We start from the raw sequence: 11648 nt of genomic DNA, 5'->3' as shown, positions 1-11648 counted from the left end.
ATTTGTTTGTGAAGTTTATTAAAAATAATTTTTATTTGCGCGAGTGAGCGAATAATACGAATAAAATACATACAAAATAAAAGCTTTCGCGGCGTGTAAAAATATATTTTGACATTAACAAAAGGTTTATAGTAGTTCAAATTGAAGAGTTTCAAAAGAGAAATAATAAATTGAATAGTGGTGGTTCAAAAGTCAAATTTTTGTTGTTGTTTGAACAAATATACAAGCCGCAAGAAAGTTATACAATTTCATCGGATTCAAAGTTAAAGACAAAATAATGTCGGAAACCGATTTTAATTGCAATAAGTGTGATCTAAAAGACACCGATCGTATGGTGCAGTGCGATTCGTGTGATAAGTGGTTCCATTTTGAATGTGTAAAAGTGGACAGCAACATAGCGAATGTAAGCTGGAGTTGCTCATGTTGTGTGGAACAACCGGTGGACTCTGGCGATAAATCTAATGCAACACAACAGTTGCCGCCCGTTGATGACACCACTGACTTCACCACCGGTACTCGAGCTGCATCATCACCAGCTACTGGAAATGGCACAACAGTGCAGCAAAACGCAGTACATCAACCATTTACCCAAATTGGACTACCGTCGGCACAAGTAAGTACCAGTCAAAGGGGTGCATATGCAAATGCACATAACCTAAATTTGGAGAATCAAGGCTCGAGTACATTGTTGCCCAATGTCACAATGCCCAAGCAAATCTCAAGTATGGCGCCTACAAATACAACAATGACGCTACCGGCACGTAAGGAGCAGTATATACAACGCCATTTTAATAATTCTAACGGCTCGAACGTGTCCCCATGCAACTCGTCGTCTCAAACACAGTTGCAGCTACAAATGTTGGAAGAAGAAAAAGAACTGCAAAGGCAATATTTGGAGAAAAAATATCATATTTTATCCCAAGGCAATTTAAGCCAGCCGTCGAGTTCCTTCGCCAACAATACCACATCGTTTCATCCCACACCAACACAAATTGCAGCAAGGCAAGTAATACCAAAAGAATTGCCGAATTTTGATGGTAATCCAGAAGACTGGCCCTTATTCATCAGTAACTATCGCAACAGCACCGAGATAGCCGGCTACAGTGACGGCGAAAATTTAATGCGTCTGCAGTCGTGTCTCCGCGGTCGTGCTAAAGAGTTAGTGAAAAGTAAATTACTGATCCCGTCGATGGTGAATGAAATTATTCAAACTTTGGAAATGTGTTTCGGTCGTCCAGAGCATATATTGGACAGTATGATTGAGAAAGCAACCAAAACCCGTATTTTCGAATTTTGCCCATAAAAATTTATTTCAATGGTGGCTCTGTGAATACGTTCGCTTTTTTGGATGAAGGTTCTTCGGTGACCCTTATGGAACATGAATTTTACAACCAGTTGGGACTGAAAGGTGAAAGTGAACCATTAGAATTAAAATGGACTGGAAATACAACCCGATCTGAAGACGATTCTGTGAGATTGAATGTGGAAGTGTCTGGAGTAAATGGTTCGAAATACGTTATTTACAACGTGCACACTGTGCAAAATCTTGGCCTACCAACACAAAGCTTGGATTTCGAATCCATTGTAAAAGATAACCCGTATTTCAAAGGTTTGCCTATACAGTCATACGAAAATGTCAAGCCGACAATACTAATTGGTGTAAACAATTGGAGAGTGGCTGTGCCATTGAAAGTCCGTGAAGGTGGAAGAAATCTGCTTATAGCAACAAAAACTCGTCTTGGTTGGACACTGCAAGGTTGTGGCTCCGGTGTAAGGAAATCTTTTTCTCTAAATATTCACACATGTGCATGTGAGGATCGATACAAGAATTTACACGATGAAGTAAAAGAGTATTTCGCACTGGAGGTGGCCCAGGAGAAAACATTGTTGTCACTCGAGGACCAGAAAGCTATGCAGATTTTGGAAAATAATGTAATTAGAAAAGGCCAACAATTTGAAGTAAGTTTACTTTGGAAAGATGAAAATCCAGTTTTACCAGAAAGTTATGAAGTTGCCTGCCATCGACTTAAGTGTCTCCAAAAGAAGTTCAAGAAGGATCCACAACTACAACAAACTATGCAGGTGGAAATCGACAAACTTCTCAACAAAGGATATGCCAGAAAGGTAACAAATTCTGAATTTAATTCTTATAGTAGAACTTGGTACCTTCCAATTTTTGTTGCTCTAAACCCAAATAAACCTGGCAAAGTCCGACTAGTGTGGGATGCTGCAGCAAAATCGAATAATAAGTCACTCAATGATTTCTTGATGAGTGGCCCCGATTTACTGACATCGCTTATAAATGTTTTACTCGAGTTTAGAGTTGGTCAAATTGCTATCTGTGGCGACATCGCTGAGATGTTTCATCGTATCAATGTAAATGATGTGGATATGCACGCCCAACGTTTCCTGTGGATCAAAGATGGTGAAGTAATCGCATATGTAATGAAAGCCTTAACGTTTGGAACTAGCTGTGCTCCGTGTATTGCTAATTTTGTGCGAAACAAGAACGCCGAAGATTTTCGCGACTTATACCCTCGTGCAGTCAAAGCAATAAATTTCTACCACTACATGGATGATTTCATCGACAGTGTTCAAACCGAGGAAGAGGCCATAAAGTTAGCGAATCAAGTCAAAACGATTCATGCTAAAGGTGGGTTTCACATGCGTAACTGGGCTTCAAATTCAAATATAGTGCGACAAAAATTAGCAGAAGGTGGCGCAGCAACTGAAAACTCCTTTGGAGCTGTCGAGAAAATTCTTGGTATGTATTGGGAATCAAATAATGATGTTTTTCAATACAATTGTCGATTTTCGAGGCTCAAAAGAAACGTGTTTCAAAGGCATACGGTTCCCACCAAAAGAGAAGTCCTTCAAGTTTTGATGTCAATATTTGACCCCCTCGGCTTCGTGTCTCATTATACCATAAGTCTTAAAATTTTGCTGCAGGATATATGGCGATCCGCCATTAAATGGGACGACGAACTAAATGAGGACTTGCATATAAAGTGGTGTTCCTGGCTTTCAAATCTGGAGAAAATTTCAACTGTCTCTATTCCGAGATGTTACTCGAGATTGTTGAAATCGACGTTTAATGTGCAGTTACATACTTTTGTCGACGCTGGGGAAAACGCATACGCTGCTGTTTGTTATTTTCGTATTCAATACCAAGGTGAAGTCGACGTGCGCATAGTGGCAGCCAAGGGTAAAGTTAGCCCACTGAAACCAGTTTCCATTCCTAGACTGGAACTTCAAGCTGCACTAATTGGAGCGCGTCTATCAAGAAAAATTATAAAAATTACACGGCTTAATTGTACTGAGTGCTTCTACTGGTCCGACTCTAAAACGGTTTTGAAGTGGTTGTCCATGGACCCCAAGAATTTCAAAGCTTTTGTAATGTATAGAGTTGGAGAAATATTGGAATTAACAAATTTACCACAATGGAATTGGGTTCCATCTAAATTAAACCCTGCTGATTTCGCAACAAAGGTCTGCTCAGCCGAGGACGACATGTGGTTCCAAGGTCCAGAGTTTCTAAAAGACAATGAAGATGTCTGGCCAAAGTGTTCCGATTTAGGAAGAATCAGCTATGAAGAAGTACGTAATCATCTTTTACATGTGAGTAAATCGCACAAATTTTTTATGAACATTGAATATTTTTCGTGCTGGCGACGGTTGTACCGAGCATTGGCTCAATTCCTGTTTTATATGGAAAAATTGAAATCCGTTGTCCAAAGATCGAATGTAGAAAACGATACATTTTTCGAATGTATCCAGAAATCGAAATATATTTTATATAAATATGCCCAAAAGAGCGAATTTTCCGAAGAAATTTGGCATTTGAAAAACAAAAAGCCAATCGAAAAAGATAGTATTCTGAAGCAATTGAATATTTGTCTCGATGAGAATTATGTAATTCGTGCTTACGGAAGAGCAGAAATGTTAAACTGCAACAATGCCATAATTTTGCCCACAAATCACTATATTACATTTCTTGTGGTGAAGTACTACCATGAGAATTATCACCACTGTCTACACGAAGCCACTATATCCAGAATTAAGTCGAATTTTTATATCCCAAAATTGAGAGTTGTATACAAAAAAGTACGAAGCAGCTGTCAACACTGTAAAAATTTATACGCAGTTCCACGGCCACCGCAAATGGCAACTCTACCATCAGCTAGGCTCTCGAGTTTTGAACGTCCATTTACTTATGTGGGAATCGACTTTTTTGGCCCTTTGTTCGTCACTGTTGGAAGACACCGAGAAAAAAGATGGGGAGTTCTTTTCACATGTCTAACTGTTCGTGCAATTCATATTGAAGTGGCTCACAGTCTTGATACTAGCTCGTGCATCCTGTGTATACAAAACTTCATCAGCCGACGTGGCTCTCCGAAAGAAATATACACGGACAATGGGACAAATTTCAAAGCTGTAGAAAAAATTCTGCGTGAAGAAAAACAACATATCGACTTACACCAAGTTTTCTCTAAATACGATGACATCAAATGGCGATTTAATCCACCAGCAGCTCCGCATATGGGCGGTGCATGGGAACGTCTAATAAGAACAGTTAAATCCGTTCTCTACTCCATGTTACCAGCTTTCAAATTCAACGACGAGACTCTTCGATCTGCGTTATATGAAATTGAATTTATGATCAACTCTCGTCCTTTGACATTTGTGGCTCTAGATTCCGATGACGACGATGCCCTCACTCCAAATCATTTATTACTTGGTTCTGCGGGAGGACAGAAGCCATTATGTGAGTTTGATTATGACCTGCGACAGAGATGGCATAATACCCAAAACTTTGCGAATCATTTCTGGCGTAGGTGGGTTCGTGAGTATGGTCCTCACTTGGTGCGAAGAAGCAAGTGGCTCGAAAAGGTTCAACCACCATCCAAAGGAGACGTAGTCATCATTGTGGACGACAATCTTCCTCGGAATAGTTGGCCCAAAGGAATAGTGACAGAACTGTATACCGCCAAAGATGGGCAAGTCAGAAGCGTTAAAGTGAAGACGACTAGCAGCACCTATGAGAGGCCCGTGACCAAGATTGCTATACTAGACGTCGGTAAAAGATCAGAGAGCAAGCTCCTGGGAACCTAGTTCGCTTGCGAAGGGGGGAATGTTACCGCCGCCACTGTTTATTTACATTTTTCTCATTAGTTAAATATTTGAAATCTTTTCCATTTACTTATTCTTATTGATCTCTTAATTACTCTCTTTCGTAGCCCTTTTGGTTATTGTCAATTTGATCATTATATGCACATACATATATGTACATATATGTATGTAGCCCTTTCATTTGTTTACATTGCGGAATAACGGCAATATCCAGTTTTACATATTTATACATAGCATACAAAGGGCCACGAAGGAAAAGAAAATCAGTTCAAGTTTTCAACTGGAGCGATCAAATTGTTTTTAAAGTTTTTTACGCGTCTGTACCGAATAAACGGAATTAATGAATAAACACTTTTATAAATTTCTTAAGTAAAAGACTAGTGTTTCATTTGTTAATAAATTACGGACCACTAAAAAAGTTTGTATGTCTCCGTGAACTCAACAATTCTCTAATAAAATATTGTTACGAATTTGATAATTATAGATTTAAGTTTATTTAAATTAGTTTCCATTAATTTAAATTTCAAATTGTAACGATAAAATTTCGTTATAACTTGTTGGAATCATCTATTCATTTTCTAGCACTTTCCTGAATTTCTTTTATGTTCTTTTGTTTGCTTATTTTCATGTAAGTTCTCACTCTCTTTGATAACAACCCCTTTGCTTTGTTATTTTGCATTCTCATTTCATCTCATTGTATATTGTCATTGTTTTTGTTCTTGTAGTAATGCGAGCGTATATCTATGTGAGTGTGTATGTGTTTAGCAGCCACCAGATGAATGACTTAATGGTCGTAGATCCTTCTAGCATTGTCTAAGAATGTTCTGGCGTTGCCAGAATATTGTAGTGCTACCAGAATGTTCTCGTATTGCCACACCGTCATATATAAAAGCGCTCGCATGCTGCTAACGAGTCAGTCTTAATTAAAGCGTCAAACGAATAACTTCAGTGTGAACGAATTGTAAAGTGTGAAGTCATAGTAAATAAATTGTAGATTGTCGTTATTTAAAAGAACTGTGTTTTAATTGTCGGGTAATTAAAAACGCCTAATATAAAAACGTAACAATTGGTGTCGGAAGTGAAATAACGAAAAAAAAAAATCTACAATGAAGTTTAATGAGCTTCGAGTGGAAGACTTAAAAAAGGAATTGAGCAAACTGGAGCTGCCGACAACAGGCAATAAGGCCCAGCTTCAAAAGCGTCTACTGGAAGAGTTTGAACGGCGTAATATGGACATTGCGACGCATGAGTTTGATTATAAGGAAGACATTGATGAATCAATACTCGTCAATACAAGCACTGTAGAAACTCCATCTGTGGCTTCGAATGTTGTGGATTACACATCAATGCTCAATGCTTTGAGCAAAATGATGGAAGAAAATTCTAGAAAAATGGAAGAAAATTCTAGAAAAATGGAAGAAAATTCTAGAAAATTGGAAGAAAAATTCGACGAAAATTCTAGAATGGTCAACGAAAAATTACAACAAATTTCTGAAGGCATGGAGAAACGTGTGGACCATATAGAAAATCAAATTGTGGAATTGGATAAGAAAGTTCTTTCCGTGGATGAGAAAATTATGGTTCATGATGAGAAGATTCTGCACATCGAGAAAAAAATGTCAGAGCTGGAAATTAAAGGTGGTCCAGTGCGCGTCATCGAGGGCTCAAAAATCAAAACTCCTGTTTTCGATGGCTCAACGTCATTTGATGTCTTCAAATTCCAATTCGAAATGGTTGCTTGTAGAAATTTGTGGAATGACGATGATAAAGCAATTGAACTTCTATTGGCATTAAAGGGCAATGCTGCTGATGTGATACAAAGCATTCCCGCTGCTTCTAGAAATAACTATAATGAAGTAATAGCGGCACTTCAACGCAAGTATGGTGGAGAGCACAGGCAGGACATCTTCAGAATGGAATTGAGAGGAAGAATCCAGAAATCGAATGAAACCCTACAAGATTTCGCAACAGAAGTTGAGCGTCTAGTGCTTTTGACATACCCAGGTGAGAGTCATCCTCTTGTGGACCGCATCAAGATTGAAACCTTCGTCAATGGAATTCGAGACCCAGATATAAAATGTGCAACATATGCGTCACAAAAGGCTACATTCGCTGAAACAGTAACATTCGCACTTGCACAGGAGACTGCGAGATTGCTAGCGCGGCCTCAAATTCACAAGGTACGTAAAGTAGAGACAGAGTGTGATGAATCAAAGTCTGTTATTGAGTCGATGAAAGAGGCCATGAAGCAGGCAATGCAAGAAATGAAGCAAGAAGCAAATAAATCCCGGATCAAATGCTATAACTGTGATAAGCCGGGACATCTAGCTCGAGAATGCAAAGCACGACGCAAACGGTCAAGGTCCACATCACCATCTCCATTAAACAATAGCCATAAAAAGGTGACCCCACAGTCAAGTGAGTCACCTTTAAACTAAATCGAGCTAGTTCAGCGGGGCAAGAGCTGGCTCCCACAGACGATGGCCCCACCATCTCCATAGCAATAGTTCAACAGAAAAATAACAATTTAACTATTGCGGGTGTTATTAATGGCGACAAGCGTACTTTGACGTTGGATACTGGTGCATCAAAGTCTATCATTAGATCTGATTTAGTAAAAGGAAAAGTTACACCACTGATTGGAGTCAAGCTACGCACGGCTACAGGGGAACCCGCAACCGTATATGGAAAGGTCACCGTAAAATTAACTATTGCTAACAAATCCGTTACTTATGATTTCATTGTGGCCGATATAGTAGACGAAGTTATAATTGGAGCGGATTTCATGATTGCTTTTGGTCTCAATTTGGATATGAAGCGTCGTGTAATGACATGGTGCGATGCCGAAATAACGGTAAACGTGGGATACGACGGGAATACACCTGTCAGACGTTTGACAACGAGCCAGTCAGAGTCTATACCACCGAATGCCGAAGCAATTATATGGGTTTCTATGAATGGAGATTGTGAAGTCGGCCAATTGTGGGTTGTTGAACCAGCAGAAAACAAAAGCAACAACATCTTGATAGCAAATGCCCTGGTAACAACGAACGAAGAGAGACTAATACCAGTTCGTGTCTTGAACTTGTCTGACAATCACGAGCAAATTGTAAAATTTTCTGACATTGGCAAATGTACACCAGCCGAGGCAATAGTCAATTTGGAAGGCAACTCATCAAAGACACATGGAGCAGTGAGAAAACATCTAGAAGCGTATGTCGAGGCTTGGACACGTCATCTATCGCCGTCAGAGAGAAATAAAGCCAAGCAATTGTTGTGGAAAAACGCCTCTGCTTTTGCTTCTGAAAAGGGAAATCAAGGAAGAACATCTGTAGTGAAACATGAAATTAAAACCGCAGAAGAAAGGCCCATAAAACAGGCACCTCGAAGTGTTCCCCTTGCAAAAAGAGACGAAGTTCAAAAGCTCATAAAGGAAATGGCGGAGAGTGGTGTGATCGAGCCGTCATCAAGTCCTTGGTGTTCCCCAGTTGTGCTGGTCAAAAAGAAAGATGGAAGTACCCGATTCTGCGTGGACTACAGAAAACTGAATGATGTCACCAAAAAGGACAGTTATCCGCTTCCACGCATTGATGACACGTTGGACACACTAGCCGGAACAACATGGTTTTCTACGCTCGATTTGCAGAGTGGATATTGGCAAGTAGAGATCGCCGAGAAAGACAAGGAAAAGACGGCTTTTGGCGTTAATGGCGGTCTCTGGCAATTCAATGTAATGCCGTTCGGGCTCTGCAACGCTCCGGCTACCTTCGAAAGATTGATGGAGCGGGTACTGAAGGGGTTGCACTGGAAATCGTGCTTGATATACTTGGACGACATCATAGTGATGGGCAAAACATTTGACGAGCACCTTAAGAACTTGAAAGACGTTATCCAGCAATTGTCAGCCGCTGGTCTACGCCTTAACGCAAAGAAATGCTCCCTTTTCCAGCGGGAAGTTAAATACCTGGGTCATCATGTGACTGCAGAGGGCATATCCACCGATGAAGACAAAATCCAAGCTGTCAGAGATTGGCCACGACCCCGAAATCTCCACGAATTAAGAAGTTTCCTTGGGTTATGTACATATTACCGACGATTCGTCCCAAACTTCGCCAGCATCGCCGCTAGTCTCCACAAATTGACGCAAAAAGGTCAGAAGTTCCAGTGGAGCGACGAACAGGAGGATTCATTCCAACATTTAAAAGAACTTTTATGTTCAGCTCCTGTTCTAGCGTATCCTATTCCGGGAGAAAAATTTGTTTTGGATACAGATGCTAGCGCGCATGGTATTGGAGGTGTGCTATCCCAACAGATAGACGGCAAGGAGAAGGTCATCGGATATTTCAGCCGAACGTTGTCCAAGCCCGAAAAGAACTACTGTGTAACGCGACGAGAGCTGCTAGCCGTCATAGGGAGTGTAAAACATTATCATAAATATTTGTATGGACAACACTTCTTGCTCAGGACTGATCACTCAGCTCTTCGATGGTTGCTCCAATTCAAGAATCCGGAAGCTCAACTGGCACGTTGGATCGAGAGGCTCCAAAGCTATGATTTCAGTGTCGAGCATAGAAAAGGTGGAAAACACGGTAACGCTGACGCTTTGTCACGTCGACCTTGCAGTATAGAATGCAAGCACTGCTCGAAGGCTGAACACAAGGAGGAGATTGTTGATATTCGGCTGTTACACGTCGAATCTGGAGTGGACTGGCCAACAGAACAGCGTAAAGATCCCATTTTGAACAAAATTATTTCGGCAAAGGAAGAGAACAAGAAGCCCAGTAAGAAAGACATCGCAGCCGAAAGTCCACTTATGAAATCATACTGGGCTCAATGGGATAGTTTAGTTCTAGTCAATGGATCCCTGCAACGTAAATGGGAAAGCGAAGATGGCAAGAGCAGCCGAAATTTGATCATCGTTCCAGATTCCAAAATAAGAGATGTTTTGGCGGAGTTCCATAATGGTCCCAGTGGAGGTCATCTGGGAATAACCAAAACCGCCGAGAAAGTGAAGCAACGATTCTACTGGGTTGGATGCCAGAAATCAATTGCTGAATGGGTAGCCAATTGCGAGAAGTGCATGAAGGCGAAAGGTCCAACAAGGAAAAGTCGAGGTCCTATGCAAGAATATAGACCAGGAGCCCCGTTTGAAAGAATAGCAATGGACGTGGCAGGCCCTTTCCCAGTAAGTGATTCTGGAAACCGTTATGTCCTTGTGGTCATGGATTACTTCAGCAAATGGCCGGAGGTGTATGCAATTCCAAACCAAGAAGCAAAAACGATTGTGGATGTTGTCAACAAAAACTGGATATGTCGCTACGGTGTGCCGTCCGAGATTCACTCAGACCAGGGAAGAAATTTTGAATCGGCCATATTCAAAGAGATGTGTGAATCCCTTGGTATCAAGAAAACGAGGACTACACCATTACATCCACAATCCGATGGCATGGTAGAAAGGTTTAATCGCACTCTGGAGGAACATCTTCGAAAAGTAGTGGACAACGGCCAGAGGGACTGGGACGAGCATATACCAAAGTTTTTGCTGTCGTATAGATCTGCCATTCATGATTCCACCTCTCGAACACCTGCCAATGTTCTATTCGGAACTGAGTTAAAGTTGCCTGGAGATCTGATATTCGGCGCTAAACCTTATGAGCTCGCCATGGAAGAAAACAGAAACGACATCCCAAACACTTTCGGAGAAGTTCACGAATCAGTGCGCAACAAAATAAAAATGGTCAGCAACAGAATGAAGGCGAGATACGATCGTGCTGTAAATACTGAGTGCTTCCAAGAAGAAGAATTGGTTCTGCTATTTAACCCGCAACGAAAGAAAGGACTGTGTCCCAAACTGCAAACACAGTGGGAAGGCCCATACAAAGTCATCAAGAAGATCAATGATGTTGTATACCGGATTCAGAAGGACGACAGCCCTAGATCAAAGATGAAAGTTGTACATCTGGAACGATTGGCTCCTTACGGAACAGGTTCTGTGCCTGTTCGGGACGAACAGGCTTAAGCGGGAGGCAGTGTTACGAATTTGATAATTATAGATTTAAGTTTATTTAAATTAGTTTCCATTAATTTAAATTTCAAATTGTAACGATAAAATTTCGTTATAACTTGTTGGAATCATCTATTCATTTTCTAGCACTTTCCTGAATTTCTTTTATGTTCTTTTGTTTGCTTATTTTCATGTAAGTTCTCACTCTCTTTGATAACAACCCCTTTGCTTTGTTATTTTGCATTCTCATTTCATCTCATTGTATATTGTCATTGTTTTTGTTCTTGTAGTAATGCGAGCGTATATCTATGTGAGTGTGTATGTGTTTAGCAGCCACCAGATGAATGACTTAATGGTCGTAGATCCTTCTAGCATTGTCTAAGAATGTTCTGGCGTTGCCAGAATATTGTAGTGCTACCAGAATGTTCTCGTATTGCCACACCGTCATATATAAAAGCGCTCGCATGCTGCTAACGAGTCAGTCTTAATTAAAGCGTCAAACGAATAACTTCAG

The 11648-nt window shown here is 40.6% G+C and overlaps 1 protein-coding gene across 1 annotated transcript; it reads left to right on the top strand.

Moving 5' to 3' along the window:
- The first annotated feature begins 277 nt into the window (after positions 1 to 277).
- On the top strand, positions 278 to 5112 carry LOC142220640 (uncharacterized). The gene is made up of 2 exons (XM_075289879.1): positions 278 to 1280; positions 1355 to 5112. The coding sequence occupies exons 1-2, from the start codon at positions 278 to 280 to the stop codon at positions 5110 to 5112; spliced, it is 4761 nt and encodes a 1586-aa protein (XP_075145994.1).
- Positions 5113 to 11648: the final 6536 nt, after the last annotated feature.

This window comes from Haematobia irritans, chromosome 1, assembly GCF_050003625.1.
Source record: "Haematobia irritans isolate KBUSLIRL chromosome 1, ASM5000362v1, whole genome shotgun sequence".
In the NCBI taxonomy this organism is placed as follows: Eukaryota; Metazoa; Arthropoda; class Insecta; order Diptera; family Muscidae; genus Haematobia; species Haematobia irritans.
Note: the sequence above shows the minus strand (reverse complement) of the source record. Positions and strands in the feature narration are given on the sequence as shown.

Coding starts and splice junctions, on each gene's coding strand:
- LOC142220640 (XM_075289879.1), top strand. CDS start 278: ATGTCGGAAACCGATTTTAATTGCAATAAGTGTGATCTAAAAGACACC. Junction 1,281..1,354: donor TGAGAAAGCAACCAAAACCC/GTATTTTCGAAT, acceptor TTTTGGATGAAG/GTTCTTCGGTGACCCTTATG.